Source organism: Ahaetulla prasina, chromosome 8 (assembly GCF_028640845.1).
Source record: "Ahaetulla prasina isolate Xishuangbanna chromosome 8, ASM2864084v1, whole genome shotgun sequence".
NCBI lineage: Eukaryota > Metazoa > Chordata > Lepidosauria > Squamata > Colubridae > Ahaetulla > Ahaetulla prasina.
In genome coordinates this window covers 25,670,704-25,687,425 of record NC_080546.1, presented here as the reverse complement: position 1 = coordinate 25,687,425, position 16,722 = coordinate 25,670,704, and the positions used below count along the sequence as shown (strand labels likewise).

The window sequence follows — 16,722 nt, the reverse complement described above, 5'->3', positions numbered from 1 at the left end:
CATGATAGCTGTAATGAAAATATGATTCTACTTTTTAAAGAAATTTACAGAGATGTTTGAGTACTTGAATTCATTTGATGGAGAACAGTCACTCGTAATCAGTTTTTTTCTCTCTCTTGATCTGTCTTATGGGCACTATAGATAATTGTATATGATTGGAGCAGAATGGATCCAGTGTGTACTTTGACGAAAGATGATGTGATTGTTAAGGCAGGAAGTGCAGTTCCCATTTATAAGGAGCCCATCAATGATCTCTTGAAAAGATGTGGAAATTGTACCAGGCAAAGTTGCGTCATTACCTTTCACTTTGAGACTGAAGGTGAACCCTCCAGTCCAATAAATTGCCACTTCCTATCCTCACTGAAAAATGCAAAAGGATTAAAGAATCCACACATTCACGTAAGTACCATTTCCAGCAATACTTTTGACCTCAGCCAAATAGAGTCAATTTCTATAATTGCTTTTCTCAATCAATGACTTTGAATGACTTAGAATTCAGTTGTAAGATACGATCACTTTCTGAATTGTATTACCATGTTAATCATAAATATAAGTGTAAAACTGCTTGTTAGGAAACTAGCTGGGTTTGGGTGATAGAAGTAACACAATCATTAATCATGTGTATATTTCTGCAATAGTGCTTCTGCCACCAATATTTTTCCATTATTTTTCTGGTCCCATAATTGTAGTCCCAAAATTATGGGCTTGGTGGAGAGAAATAGACTAAATCAAACACACTGGAACCTGGTCATTAAATCATATTTTACTGGGAGATCAATGCTTTGCATGTCTAAGTTTCATAAGTTAGAGCTGTGTTCACCAACTTAAACAGGTTGTACAGAAAACGTTTATCTTGAGCATCCAAACAACATTGCAATTAGTAGGGTAAATTAAGGCTACATCTAGGTTCATTTTTTAAACTAGGAAATCTTGAGAATTATATATTTTGGAATTGGTAAGAGGTAGTTTCCTGAATTTTCACCAATTAAGAGCTACAATTTCAGGAATTTTTGTGGTGATGGTGGGGAATTTGGATCGATAAATTCTAAAGCACCCTTTATTGTAAATGGAATTTTATAATTAGGATGTTGTTTATACCCTTTATGTGGGTATAAATGAAATTTTATAATTAGGATGTTCATTATACTGTTTATTGTGCCATTTATTCTTTCTGTAAACTACAGTAATCTGTTGTGACGATGGCACAGTATTAAAGAGACCAGGTGTACTACAAATTTTCTAGAATTCCAAATATGTAAAGAAAGAATGAAACAATAGAGTAACCTAAATTTGTCTGCCCCTTTCAGGCTTCTATTTCTCAAGAAGGAGATCATTTTCAATTTGCCCTGGAAGCCACAGCCATCGCTCCTTTTGTTTGGTTGGATGTTGGGAACATCCCAGGAAGATTCAGTGACAATGGATTTCTTCTCACAGCGAAACAAAAACTCATATTCTTTTACCCTTGGGAAACCACTAATGTCCAGGAGCTGGAGAAGTCATTCAGCTTAAAATCGCTGACAGACATTTCCTGAGGAAAAGAATGGAGAAGAAAGCTACTGGAAACACGGAACTTTTGTAGAAATGTAACTCTAAAATAAAATGGATACAATGCAGTGGTGGGTTGCTCCCGGTTCTGTCCGGGTCTTGAGAACCGGTAGTAAAAGCAGTGGGGGGCTCCGCCCAGGTGTCATAATGGACGATCTGCACATGCACAGAAGCGCGTGCGCGCAAGTGAAGCACGTGCACGCAAATGAAGCGCGCTCTCTCCCGTTGTAAACCAGTAGTAAAGGTAAGCAGAGTGGAATGATTGGACATTATTCTCAGGCCAGCTTCTTACAGATCTGGAATTACTCAGTTAAGTGGAGAGAAGCCAAGTGCCTTTCTGAATCTCTTTAGAATAAGAGTACTTTAAATAAGTTAGACAAGCACACATCCTGAGAGACTGGACAGTAAAATATGTGATACGCTGCATCCCTCTGGTGCCATTTTTCTGAAGACCAGAACCAGAGCCTGCATCTCCAATGAAAAAATACATTGCAAAAGGCCATAGATCTGTATGGATCTCTAGGCACTGCTCCTATTACAGGAGTAACCAGAGGGCGCTTCCCTCGTTTCTTGTGTAGGGGCATTGTAGCTATTATGGTTAAAGTACTACATGGGCATCTTTCACATGTAATTATAACGCTATAGCCATAACCATAGTTTCCATTGGGAAAATGTGATCATCCTAGACCAGACCAAGTCCAAAAATGCCAGGGAATTTCTAGAAGCCTGGCGCTCTGACAAATCAACCATCAACAGACACATAGACATTAACAACATCTGTAGACAATGCAAAAGAGGAAAAAGACTCCAGCATCTCTCGACCAGTAATCAGCACTCGGATCAGCATAGATTTAACTTCAGACCAACAATCAAGTAAGCAATACCCCAATCAAGAAATTGCCAAAGAGCCAACAGTAAACAGCCCAACCAAAGAATCTCTAAGACGGCCCCCACCCACACAGACAGACAAGACACAAGAATATAAACTGACAGCAAATAGCACTCCTTACTAGTTAGAGTAATGAAATGTCTGCAATAAAACAAGCTCAGAGTGCACCAAGGACCCCTAATTATAATACTGTCACAGAAAAATCTTACGGTGGCTGACAGGGGTCCCCATCCTCCAGGAACCGGGCCGCTGAAGTGGCAAGTGCATGAGCTCACAAAGCTCCTCCTTCCCCGATCATCCTCTCGCCCCCACCCCCCACCCCCATCCTGCTGGTCTGCGGTGCCAGAAAGGTTGGGAACCAGTGGTATATAAAGATAATATTGCTAGTACAATTTGAACAGACTGGTGGTTAATAGAGCGGACCTTCTGTGTCTACTGTTAAAGAGGGCAGATCAGAGATAACAGCATGAGCAACTCTAGCAATAGTGTTCGGTTTTTTGTTAGAAATAGCAACTATCATTTGTAACAAAGCTTTCAGCTGGACTTAAATTCTGGCACTTGAAGTAAGCAGCAATTGAATAGGAAAGGCAGAATTCAGCATGTTGCTGACCAGAGGTGGTATTCAGCCAGTTTGCATCGGTTCACGTGAACTGTTGGCGGAAATTTGGCCAAGATCGCTGAACCAGTAGCGATGGCCGGCTGACCACGCCCCCGAACAGGTCCCCCGGTCGCTTCTCGCCATGTTTGTTGCCGCCATGGTGCACGTGCATCCCATTGCCTTGCAAGTCCAATGGGATGCACATGCACGAAGAACATGGTGATGGCAGCAGATTTTTCTGTGACCTCCGGTACTTTTTGGTGGCCTGGGAGGCTTCTTTGCCAGCTGCTTTCCAGCAGTGACGGCTTGCTGGGGGCCGCCAAAAACTCCAGTCAGCTTGCCTTCCAGACTATAGACCAGCCACTGCGGAAGGTAAGCAGCCCAAACAAAGATGCGGTGGTGGGGGAAGAAGTGGGGCTTGGACCGGGGCCTCTAAAGGAGGGGAAATGGGGGCAACTGGTGAAGGGAGGACGGGGTAGATAGGTGGAAATTCCAAAAATTTTCCTACCTTTTCCTGTGGGCGTGACTAGGTGGGGATGTGTGTCATGTGACTGAGTGGGCAAGAGTGACATCAAGTTGGCCACGCCCACTCAGTCACATGTCCCCCCCCCACTTGCCACATCCACCAAACCGGTCACAAAATTTTTTGAAACCCACCACTGTCGCTGGACCCATTTAAAACTGCAGGTAGTTCTTGAGTTACGACCACAATTCAGCCCAAAATTTCTGTTACTAAGTGAGATATTTGTTAAGTGAATTTTGCCCCAGTTTACAACCTTTCTTGCCACAGTTGTTAAGTGAATCACTGCAGTTGTTACATTAGTAACAAGGTTGTTAAGTGAATCTGGCTTCCCCACTGACGTGCTTGTTAGGACGCTGCAAAAAGTGATCATATGACTGGGACACTACAACCGTCATAAATGTGAACAGTTGCTAAGCATCTGAATTTTGATCATGTGACCATAAGGATGTTGTAAGTGTGAAATACGGTCATAAGTCACTTTTTTCAGTCATTATAACTTTGAACAGTCACTAAATGAACTGTTGTAAGTTGAGGACTACCTGTAGTTTTTCCACCCTCTGCGATATTTGAATTCGTAAAAATGTTTTAATTTTTTCCCCTGGTTTTCCTGTCACTCAAAAATGATGAACTTGTCTACCTCAGAAATAGTAACAGGAATCAGTTTATATATTTCCATTTTTAAACTTGCTCCACATGCAATATTATCAAGTAATTGTGAGAAGTTTTCTACCCATAAGTAGTATATAAACAATGCCGCAATTCCTCGCAATTTTGCTTTTTATTATAAAAGTAAAATAAAAAAAAAAGCTTTTAAAAAAAAACTTAGTGGCAATTCATCTAAATTGAAGTATTTACAATATAAAAAGGATAAAACAATGCAAACCCTTAAAAAGCTTGCATTATTTTACAGACACCAATTGAAGTTTTAAATACATTTACATTATATTTTGCAATTAAGTATCCCGATTATTGTTTGTGATTTTGTGCTTCACAGCTTTGGACCATAGTTACAGTCAACTTTCACTGAGTATGAAGAGAATGGTTAGTTACCATTTACCAATGATCCTTCCGGAAAAAAAAATAAGTGCCATTCAATCCTTTTCCTGAGTCTTACTGAGATCTGGTCTGAGTGGGTTGAAAAGTCCAGTGGATAAAGATTTCAAAGATCTTTTTCTTCTGGTGAACGTTAGATCATTAAAAGCTCTCTTTTCTCTGGACATTTGTTTCATAGCAATACCATATTTAAGTTACTTCAATTTTGCCTTGTAACGAGTTGTCCTGTCCATAGCCTGAAGCCTTTTTCTTAAGAGTTATTGATGTCTTGTTGGTAAAAGATTCAGAATATGTAAAGCTAAGTTTGGGAAGAGAAATCTCTACTCCACTGTCACAAGTGTTTTCAGCATCCTGGAATTTGAAATTACGTATTTCATCTGGTGAAAGAAAAAGAAAAAATTGAAAAATGCAATGAGGCACAACATTTTACAGAATTACAAAGTACACCCATTTTTTATAGAAGGTAATAGAGCCTCCTCTGCTTTTCCTAATCCAGAGTCAAGTTTCAGTCTGGGCAGGAATTTTCGATATATTGCCTTCTAATTATTTGCAGGAATTCCAGTTTAGTAACAGTTTAATCCAGGCGTGAAATTTATTTACCTTCACTACCGGTTCGCAAATGTGAGTGTGCACACCTCCTGCACACATGCCCAGAGCCTTCTGCTCATGCGCAGAGGGTAAAAAAGGGACATGATGACATCTGGGCGGGTGGGCAGAGCCTCCCGCCGCCAGCATTACCGGTTCGCCCCGAGCCGGATAGAACCGACTGAATTTCACCACTGGTTTAATCCCTCTGGAAGGTAGATTGGTGTTTCAAAAACATGATGAATAAATACAAAATAAATAATGTTTTTGGATAACCAATGCCCTAGAGTTAATATAAATAATGCAGGAAATCCTAGGCAAATTGAACCAGATTTGTGGTATACTCTCTGAAGATTCTTCTAGAATTGCTTTCATGCCAACAGTTGTCCTCTATTCTTGCAAACTGGGTTTCAAGTATTGAAGGCTGCCCCAGTTTCAATGGAACTGAAGCTGTCAATTTTCATAGTTTTACCACCCTCTGTCTCAATCTTACTTCACTACCTCCATCTTCAGGAATTTCAATTGCTTGTAATGCATTTTAAATGCCATTCCTGCTTCTAAATGGTTTGATTTGTAATATTTCCAATCGGTAACCATTAAATACTGAGGACTGAATGGTATATGAAGCTTATCATGGTTAAAAGTACCTGATGGTGTTAATGCCCTAATTTAGATAGTTATTTGGTGTGACAATTATATGGATATACATATCCTGCCCTGTTTCTAAACTGCTCAAGGTAGAATTTTTCAGCTTCAAATCCTGCATCATCACGTTGATGTTATTGCTGTCTTCGTCCTAAGAAACTAATTCATCTGCAAAATGATGAATTTAGTGGTATTCCCAATTCTGGTAACTGGGGAATTCTGGGAGTTGAAGTCCACAAATCTTTGGACTTTGGACAATGAAGTTCCCAAGGTCTACCGGTCTACAGGTCTGAACTGAAATGTAATTTACCTGCTTGTTCTGTCCTAGGAGAAGGTAAATCACATAATGGAAAAACATCATTTTTGGTTTTCTCCTGGCTAGACTGGCTTGACGAAGTAGTTCTTTTCTCAATTATTTCAACAGCCTCTGGATAATCCATTTTTCTGAGGGCATCAATCAACTCTTTTACTGTTCCACCAGAAACCTACCAAGAAGGGAACAAAGGTGAAATAATTTAGAAGGTTCCCTGCCCCCCAAAACTCTACATAGATACAATAATATCTAGTGAAGGGGTCTCCAACCTTGGCAACTTTAAGATTTGTGGATTTGAAGTTACCAAGGTTAGAGACCCTAATCTAGTGGGAGATAAATTTGTATATCTTAGAAACATACTTTGCAACTCTGAAAAATGATATAAGAGACAATTGAGTGCCGCATCAGGGTTGTGTTTAACTTTGGGGGGCCAGGGTGGGTGTGGCCAGTTTGATGTCACTTGTGTCGGAGGCACCTATGGTGGTCAAAGCAAAAATAGGCTCCCACACTCAGTTTTTGGCTATGATGGCCTCCTGCAACCCTCTGCCAGTGCAAAGAGCTCGGGAGGGCCATGCGCAGCTCTCCAGGGCTCCATTTTTTGCTGGCAGAGGCACCACAGGCCAGTCCTTTCCAGTTTCCAGAGCAACTCTGTGGGCCAGATCTAAGCACCCTGTGGGCTGGATCCAGCGCAGGCCTTGAGTTTGACACCCCTGATCTATAGTATGAAAGAAGAAATCACTAAAAATTAGGCGTTCCAGAATACAAAGAATTTGTATTCAGTATGTGAGAAGTTGTACACGTAATAACATGAAAGTTAAAATTATGACATTGTTTAAACTCCATGTCCAAAAAAAAAAAAAAGGTTTTCACCATAGTAATCATAGCAGTTAAGAGAATTACCTCATAATTATCCAGTAGAGTTTTTGATGGAGAAGGACTCAACCGAAAGGCATTGTTTAATATTCCTAGGCCTAGCTTCTGTGCCAACATGGACCAGCTTTTGCTCAGATCAGGAACTTCAAGTAATTTGTACAGCTGTAATTTAACATCCTCATTCAGGTCTTTCATATTGCCTAGAAAAGAAAGAAAAAAATCCACTAGCTTGCCATAATTATGGATTCTATAAACTTACATTAAACTATGTTAACTTCCTTCAAATTTCCAAGGAACAGCATACAGTATTTTAAAGTAGCATTAAAATTCACTATTGACTACAATTTGGAAACCAAAACTATACATACTCTTATATGTATCCAAACAAGTCACATTGGTATTTTTAATTAGAATAAAAAAAAATTAAATCCCCACTGACTTCTTATATAAGCTGGCTCCCTGCAAAATAATACCTGCTACAGAAAGAAAGATCATATGAGTATCAAAGGATTAATTTTCTTGCTTAAATATACTCTCACCTTGAATTGGTAGATCCTCAGAAGCTGCCTTTGACTTACAGAGTTTGCTACTCAAGATGTCATACACCTGTCAAAAAAAGGGAAAAAAAACTTAGCTAGAAATGAGAAAGTATTGATTTTATCAAGCACATTTTTCCTGAGCATTATACTGGTCAGTTGCCAAGTTTAGAATCACAGTTTCGCTGCCAAATCACAGCTTGCTATATCACAGTGAGAGTCAAGTTCTTAGATTCTCTCCTTTACTACAGTAGCAGAACAGCCGAGAGAACACAAAGAAACTTTCTCCAGCTTTGACTCAAAAGTAATTTTAATTAATAGAGAAAAACACTACTATTGGTTTAAACTTCTTTTTAAGAACAAAACTCACACAGCATCTTGCTTATTAATGATAGTTCAATTAAAACTTGTCTTTTCAAAGATAAGAAAAATATGATTGGTTTAAAGCATAAGCTTGTACTTCTGAATTCTTCGTTGTGGCTACAGGAGAAAAGAAAAATGGGAGGTCATGTCCCCTGCTATAATACTAAGCTGTGGTATAACATTAAAATATCTTTGTTATGAAATACATAATTTACCTTGCATTTGATACACTTAATCCACTTTGAAATATCCAAATCACAACTACTTTTTAAAAACTGTATTGGATAAGGGATCCTTGGTGTTCTTTGAGCTTGCTTGTTTTCTTGCAGATGTTTCATTACCCTGACTAGCACTGATGATGTTACCTAGTTAAGGTAATGAAACATCTGCAAGAAAACAAGCAAGCTCAAAGAACACCAAGGACCCTTCATTTCAACCCTGAGTTGTTTGTAAATAAATACAGTATTTGGATTTAATTTCCACAAAACTTTTCTTTGTCTCTTCGAGTCACTGTTGACTCCTGGCAACTATAGCTAGTCCTTGACTAACAACCATTTCTTTAGTGATTGGAACTTATGACCTATTTTCATACTTATGACCAATGCAGTATCCCCATGGCCATGTGATCAACATTTAGGCAATTGGCAAGTATTTACAATGGTTGCCTGCCACATCCTGGGGTCATGTGATCACCATTTGAAACCTTCCTAGCTAAGCTTCCAGCAGTGTCAATGGGGGAAATCAGATTCACTTAACAATCACACGATGCACTTAATAACTTGCTTTGATTCGCTTAACAACTATGGCAAAAAAGGTTGTAAAATGAAGTGGAACTTGCTTAACAACTGCCTTGCTTAACAATGGAAATTTTAGGCTCAATTGTGGTCATAAATCAAGGACTATCTGTAAATCCTGGAATAATCCCTACACAACCGCGGCTGACTGTTGGGGGCGAATCATTGGCCCCAATGAAGAGGGTGCACAATCTGGGGGTTCTCCTGGATGGACGGTTGTCTTTTGAAGATCATTTGGCGACCGTCTCCAGGAGAACTTTTTACCAGGTCCGCCTGGTCCACCAGTTGCGCCCCTTTCTAGACCGGGATGCCTTATGCACGGTCACTCACGCCCTCGTCACTTCTCGCCTGGACTACTGTAACGCTCTCTACATGGGGCTCCCCTTGAGGTGCACCCGGAGACTTCAGTTGGTTCAGAATGCAGCCGTGCGGGTGATAGAGGGAGCCACTCGTGGCTCCCATATAACACCGATCCTGCGCAGGCTGCACTGGCTACCTGTGGTTTTCCGAGTGCACTTCAAGGTGTTGGTTACCACCTTTAAAGCGCTCCATGGCATAGGACCGGGATATCTTCGGGACCGCCTTCTGTTACCACATGCCTCCCACCGGCCGGTACGCTCCCATAGAGAGGGTCTTCTCAGGATGCCATCAGCCAAACAGTGTAGGCTGGCAACCCCCAGGGGGAGACCCTTCTCTGTGGGGGCACCTACCCTCTGGAATGAGCTTCCCCCAGGACTTCGACAACTTCCTGACCTCCGGACCTTTCGTCGCGAGCTGAAGACATATCTATTCTTCCGAGTAGGACTGGCTTAAATAGGGTTTTTAAACATGGATTTTATTGGGGTTTATTTTATATTTTGTATTGTATTTTAAATTTAGGCTATATTGAATAAGTTTTTTTAAATAGTGTTTTTATTGTAATGTATTGTATTATTTTATCTTCCTGTTCACCGCCCTGAGTCCTTCGGGAGAAGGGCGGTATAAAAATTAGATGATGATGATGATGATGATCATGATTTCCCTTGACAAGTTTTCAGAAGTGGTTTTCCTTGCTAGCACTGAGAGAATATGAGTTGCCCAAAGTCACCCAGTTGTGCCTAAGGTGGGGCTAGATCTGTCCTCCTCAAACCTCTTAGTTATACAAACATTGCTAATATCACCTGAAATTAAACCACAATTTTAAATATCTTTATTTTTTAAAAAACTAAGTTCATACATGACAATTTTCAAAACTAAATAACACCTTAAGGGGTCCCACAGGTGCTTTTTCAAGAGGCAAATGGACTTTCTGATTTTCCTTTGAAGATGTTTCGCTTCTCGTCCAAGAAGTGTCTTCAGATCAGACAGTCCAGTTGCCTCTTGAAAAAGCAACTTTGGGACAACCATGACCTGGATGACTGAGAATAGACAGCATCCTAAGGGAGGGCCGGATCAGCATTGTAGTTCTCCTCCATGGGCCGGTGAGAGAGGAGATGGGACAGACACCTCCTACAGCACTCTGTTGGCCAAAATGGGGTGCAAAATGTCCCCCACACCGTTTTGGCCAGCAAAGTGCTTCAGGAGGCTGTCCAGGCCAAAAATGGGGTACACAGCCGTTTTGGCTGCCAGAGGCACTGCGGGCCAGATTTAAACACCGGTGGGACGGATCTGGCCCGCGGGCCTTGAGTTTGACACCCTGTCTTAAGATGTAAACATAGAATGAGAGTCACTTATAAGAGTCATTGTGCATTAAGAATTGCCCTTCAGATATTGCTGAACGATAATTCTCCACATCCTTGAGCACTGAACCTATTAGAAAAACACAGATTGTCCATTTTTTCAAAAAAGAAAATATCTGATTAAAATGAACCGAAGAAGAAAAACAGGGTTGGCTTTTGAAACAAGGTGTCAGTGATCACTTGCCTCCCAGCTGGTTGCCATATCAAGAGGTGTTGTCCCAGGTATGGTTTTTTCACTTTCATTCTCTTTCGTATCTTCCTCTTCAAACAACGGCTCAAAGTTTTCAATGTGGGGATCTGCACCTATATTAGTAATTACGGAATATGAAAGAGACCCCCATAAACTACCTTTAGCATTTTTATTGTAATAGTTTAGTTTAATATCTAGGAAATTAAAAGTTCAAGGCACCTAGATATCATTGCTTTGGGATTTTCCTTCCAATTTTTTATTTTATTTTATTTTGTCACAACAGTATACACAAACAATTGTCATAGATAAAACAACATGTATTGAAGAAAATATATAAGTAAAAAAAATATGCATCAACTATATTAATTTGATATAATGAAGGGAACAATAGGACAGGAACGGTAGGCACTATTGTGCTCTTATGCACGCCCCTTATTTTCCGATTGGAAAGAACGAGTGGAAATAAATGAAATAGAGGCAGGATAATTATTGGCAATGGCCACAGCAAATTCCGATTTTTAAACGAAATTAGCACATTGACAGCGTTGGTTTGGGTTATCATTTTTGCTGGCTGAGGAACTCTGGGAGTTGAAGTCCACAAGTCTTAAAGTTGCCAAGGTTGGAAACCCCTGTTTTAAAATATACAGACCTCCATTATTTTATCTGGAGAAGGAAAGGTAGGTATTCTTGATCTTTGTGGCCTTAATAGAATTTTGAAATGTATCTTTATCTTTAGAACAATTACCTACATGTCCAGAATATGAGGGCTGAAGGGCTCAATTCATAGTTGAACTGAGGTTTTATGCCAGTTTTCCATACTTGTCAGTTTCAAACACTTCCCAACAGCTATCAGTTTCTGTTCTTATTAGTATTTGTTTAGTTTCCATTTAGTTGCAATATCTATGCAGGGGATGCCTTCTTTCTCTTTGGGGCTTTGGTGTGCTAAGAGGGGCAGACTAATCAGCCTGGAGAATGATATACAGGTTCCCACAGTGACACACAACCCGATTCATGCTGCAGTGCATTGATTGATGAACATTTTCTCACTGAGTGTGATGTGTAAAAGAGGACAACAGCACAGATAAAGGACAAGTCACAATTTTCCTATGTAAGAGTATATGACTGTGATGGGAACCTATGGCACGTGTGCCACAGGTGGAACGTGTAGCCATATAGGTGGGCATGTGAGCTCAGCTCCAGCATGTATATGCGTGACGGCCAGCTGATTTTTGGGCCTTCTGGAACCACTGGAAGTAGGGAAACAGGCTTTTTCCTACCTCTGCAGGGCCTTGGGTGGTGGTGGAGAACGGATCTCCCTCCCTAGGCTCCAAAGCCTTTCTAGCAGCTTGGGGAGATTGAAAATGGCCTTCCCCACCCGCCCGGACGTCCTCTGGAGGCTAGAAACGGCCTGGAAGCTCTCCAGAGGCCAGAAATGGCCCAGAAGCCCTCTGGAGGCTGGAAATGGCTTGTTTGCCAACTTCTGGTCTCTGGGGGGGTGGGGAAGGCCATTTTCGCCCTCCCCAAGCTCCTAGAAAGGCTCTGGAGCCTGGGGAGAGAGAAAACCGTGCCATCATGTGCCAGGAGCGGGGTGGGTGGGAAAGCGGGGTTGCATGCGCATGTGCGGGGGCAGGGCGCATAGAAATAAGGGTGTAGGCATTCATGCATGCAACACCCCCTCCCCCGCTCCTGGCACACAATGGCAAAAAGGTTAGCCATCACTGTTATATGACATACCCTTAAATAAGGACAGTATCATTTGATAGCGAGTGGAAATAAATGAAATAGAGGGAGAATAATTATTGGCAATGGCCACAGCCAATTTTATGCTGGCGTTGTTTTGTGCCTCTTGATGGATAGTACTTTAACTCAGTAGTGGGGAAAATATCTCTGCCTTTAAAGACTTAACACTATATATTACAACAATGCATATAATAATAATAAGCAAAAGGTCAACACTGAGTCAGTAGGGGGAACCGAGGTACTAAATTATCTGAGGGTGTTGGGCTACTGAGCAAGGAATTGGACAGGATCACATGAAGCTTTCCATCCCATATTTTGTCAGCCTCTGATGATCAGGGAAATTACCCCAATCTGCCTAATGACATAGTTAATTCTATATTGACATTTTCAATGACAGAATGACTAAAACCACAAAAGAAAATGAGTAAGAAGAAATGATAATGCAGCTGAAGAAAGGGTGTGGAGCAGATAATGGACTAAGAAAAGGGAGAGAATGAAAAAAATGATTAAGAGGGAAAAGTGAGAAACATTTTAAAATGTGACTTGTTTAATATTGCAAGACAAAAACTCCGCCACTGTTGCATTACAATAATGCAAAGCATAAGATTGCATATGTGAGTATTAGAAAAGCAGTGCAATTTTGGGGCTATAATTTCTAGTTCTATATATATTTTTTCCAGCTAGAACTTTGTTGTGAATCATGACACAGTCATTATAACTTACTTCCTTACCTGCTGCTTTGAGAAGAGCTGCCAATTTTGTAGATCCCCTTCCAGCTGCTATGTGAAGTGGAGTGGTTCCATCATAAGTAATGCTGTCCACAAATGCATCTCCCTGATTTTTTAAGATAAAACAATATATTGGTGTTTTGGCTCATGATCAGCTTGAAAGCAAAAGCTACAAAAGACATAGTAAATTGGCCTAAGATCACAACTATATTCTAGTCTTTCTAGAATACATGCACTTTAAAATAAGATTAAAATAATCAAAATGTTCCAGAGCTAGCAAATCTCAGAAGGCTTTGTGTTTATGATTGAAATTTTGAGAGATTTCAGGTAAGAACAGCATGTCTCGTATTTTGACTAAGTGAATTGAAACGTGAGATGTGATGATCTTCCAGCATGTTGGATCTCTCTCTTCCCCTCTCCCTCCCTCTCTCACCTCAAGTAGAAGGCAACCTGCCATGGAAATATTTCCTTCTTCAATAGCCAGGTGCAAGGCTGTCCTTCCAGATTTCTGTTCCTGGATATTGACATCAACACCAGCAGCAAGGAGTTGTCTGAGGCACGGCATGCTGTTTGCTATAACAGCTAAGTGAAGGACTGTCAGGCCTGTATTATAATAAGAATAGTAATAAGAAGAAAACATGGATAATTCATGTGGCAATACCAGGGAGAGTAGAACAGAAAGCAACAAATGGAAGAAGGTCAGAAAGTATCAAGGTCTTAAAAGCAAAGCTGAAAGATTGTGGCATAAACCAACTGTGGTAGTTCCAATAGTTTGTGGCACGCTCTACAAAAAATCTTAAAACAGCAATTAGAAAATCTGTGCATTGACAGAATTTCCATGTACCCACACTGCTTAAATCCACACATATACAACAATGAAATATGACAATATCCTAGATTCTGGCAGTTGTAATTTCCCACTGTTGTGTAATAATAATAGCAACAACAGCTTAGAAAAGCTCACATCCTGCGACAGTACTTTTAACAGCATCTCTCTATCCCAGGTCAATGGGAAAGATTCACTAGTGGATAAAAACCTCAAACCTCTATGAAATATGAAGTACAAACATCTCCCTGTTCATGCACTCAACCATAATAAGATACAATCAGGCAAAGAGTAGCTGTATCATAAAAAAAAACCAAAAACTATATATAGGGAGAATTGCCCTTTGTCTCAAGACAACTTTTCCTGAAAATTCAAATTTTAAAGAAGTGACCACCAACATGTTATGTAAAAACAAAAGACGGGCTGTATAAAAAGAAAGCTGACATATTTCAGGACATATTCCTTAACATCTATGACAGAATTGGACAAAATGAACTACCCCAAAATACCAAATTTCAGATGGGAAGCACTGTAGGATAGAAACAATGGAAACATTAAAGGCATTTTTTGGAAGGTTTCCATCAAGAAAATAATAAACAATATCAGAGACAGACAAGGGAAGAGATGGTACATGGACATGACATTCTCCTTATCACTGTCTTCTTATAGGTTATGGTCAGTTTTATTCAGTTTACTCCAGGGGTGAATTGCTATCGGTTCGGACGGTTTCAGCCAAATCGATAGCGGCGGCAGTAATAGGTGGTTTGGAGAACTGATAGCAGTGGTGGTGGAATGTGGTTTAGAGAACTGGTAGAAGCGGCAGTGCGAGGCTCCGCCCACCCACCCGGACATTTATTTATTTATTTATTTTTATTTTATTTATTTATTTATTTATTTAGTCAAATACATGTTAAATTATTTATTTATTTATTTATTTATTTATTTATTTAGTCAAATACATGTTAAATAATATATATGTATAAGCATGAATTGAATACATAAAATGAATACAACTAAAGGGAACATTAGGACAGGGAGGGTGGTCACGCTAATGCTCTTAAGCACACCCCTTACAGACCTCTTGGGAATGGGGTGATGTCAACAGTAGACAGTCTTAGGTTAAAGTTTTGGGGATTTGGGGATGAGAGTACGGAGTCTGGTAGTGCATTCTAGGCATTAACAATTCTGTTACTGGAAGTCATATTTTCTGCAATCGAGATTGGACATCATTAGTTCCTGGTTTTAACCAGGAAGCAACCTGTTTTTTACCCTCTGCTTATACGCTTTGCACATGCACAGAGGGTCCAAGCACACACGTGACATGCACAGAGCGCACACTTCTGAACCAGTAGGGAACGTAAGTAGATTTTATCCCTGGTCTACTCTAAAGCTGTACAGTTGGTTGTACAGTTAAAGAAGGCTGTACAGCTGTTGATGAATGAAGTGGTAAAATAATGTGTTTTGTTTCAAAATGCAAACATTAAAATACAGAGCTCGCTTGGAAATCTAAATTTTAATGGAACAACAAATAGCTCTTGAGAAAATAATAGGACAGCATTATCAATCCATTAGAAAGATATTCCTGATACTTGCTTACCGTCTCCATTAGGAAGGTCTCTCATCACAGATGCCTCTTTATGCTGAAGCAACATACTTAAAACCACCTCGTCTCCTTGCTGAGCTGCCAAATGGAAGACAGAATTCCCATGACGATCCAAGTGGGTCACATCAGCCCCAGCCACAAGCAAGGCTTTCACAATTCCTGCCTGCCTTGTTATAACAGCCAAGTGTAAAGGAGTCTGTTTAAAAAAAGGAGAAGGGAGAAATAAAAAGGCCATCAGAATTTCCCCCCCACACACATCTGTTTTTGGATATGTATTTAAGTCTATGCATTTGAAGTCATTTTGACTCCTGCCAACTGCCTAGAATTGTGCCTGCTGTTTTCTTTGCAACATTTTTGGAAGTGAAGTTGACACAGAGCAACTGGTATAAATCTCACCAAGCTAGCTTTGTGCCTAATGCACTCAGATTCCCAATTTCTAACCTGGGGCTTTTAACTACTGTCCTAAACTGGTTCACTTTGCACAAATATACCCATTTAAAACTCTATGAAATATAAAGTACAAACATGGAACTCAAATGATTAATATGATGGATGCGCAGGAAAACCTGTAGCTTTAAGAACAGTAGAAAGGTAATACTGAATGGGTCATATAAGCTTCAGTCGCAGACACTATATCATCTTGTCAATTTCACTCTGTCCTCTAATATAGATCCACTTAGGTCCAAAAATGAACTGGTTTGGGTATTCCCTTCTTCCCAACATTTCCATACCTGGTAAAGGTCATTTCTCACATTGAGGACATCAGCAGCATTCATGTTTGCTATTACTTCTAAAAGGTTCTTCACCAGTTCCATGTGAAGGTGAATAATTGCCAAATGCAGGACACTGGTATCGATCAAAAGGAAGAAAGGAAAAGAAAAGAAATTTTTCAACAATAATACCAGAAGAGATAAAGATATTGCATATAATTTTCCTTACTTAGCATTTTTGCAGATTATACACCTGTGTAGGAAAATTGAAATTCCTTTTCTAAATCCAGACTTTTAGTGACAAATAAAGCTACATACAATAGTAGAATGAAATTATTATCCTCAATTTCCAGAAAGATAGCCAAGGTTTTGCTTCATACAACAAAGGGCAATCTTGAATATCTTTAAAACCTAACATCATGTGAAACCGAGTTGAAATCAGTTCTGTTGAAGTGGACTATCCATAATCAATTTAAGGTGTCACAAGCCT

General features: G+C 40.0%; 2 protein-coding genes across 4 annotated transcripts in view; one reads left to right on the top strand and one right to left on the bottom strand.

Annotated features, from left to right (window-relative positions):
- The window catches only part of MANBA (mannosidase beta), a 59,830-nt gene extending 55,663 nt beyond the window's left edge, over positions 1 to 4,167 (top strand). The window contains exons 16-17 of the mRNA XM_058193120.1: positions 142 to 399; positions 1,308 to 4,167. Coding sequence (XP_058049103.1) covers positions 142 to 399; positions 1,308 to 1,532 — 483 coding nt within the window. The 3' untranslated portion in view covers positions 1,533 to 4,167. The remainder of the gene's footprint in view (positions 1 to 141; positions 400 to 1,307) is intronic.
- A 153-nt stretch (positions 4,168 to 4,320) lies between these two features.
- NFKB1 (nuclear factor kappa B subunit 1) overlaps positions 4,321 to 16,722 on the bottom strand; it is an 82,111-nt gene continuing 69,709 nt past the window's right edge. For 2 of the 3 annotated variants that reach the window (XM_058192333.1, XM_058192334.1), the window contains 9 exons: positions 16,254 to 16,368; positions 15,517 to 15,718; positions 13,527 to 13,696; positions 13,097 to 13,199; positions 10,620 to 10,738; positions 7,564 to 7,630; positions 7,052 to 7,224; positions 6,149 to 6,323; positions 4,321 to 4,985 (listed from right to left, as the gene is read on the bottom strand). In XM_058192333.1, coding sequence (XP_058048316.1) covers positions 4,798 to 4,985; positions 6,149 to 6,323; positions 7,052 to 7,224; positions 7,564 to 7,630; positions 10,620 to 10,738; positions 13,097 to 13,199; positions 13,527 to 13,696; positions 15,517 to 15,718; positions 16,254 to 16,368 — 1,312 coding nt within the window. In that variant the 3' untranslated portion in view covers positions 4,321 to 4,797. Of the gene's footprint in view, positions 4,986 to 6,148; positions 6,324 to 7,051; positions 7,225 to 7,563; positions 7,631 to 10,619; positions 10,739 to 13,088; positions 13,200 to 13,526; positions 13,697 to 15,516; positions 15,719 to 16,253; positions 16,369 to 16,722 lie in introns of those variants that run through there. The other variant, XR_009156241.1, reaches the window with a different exon arrangement.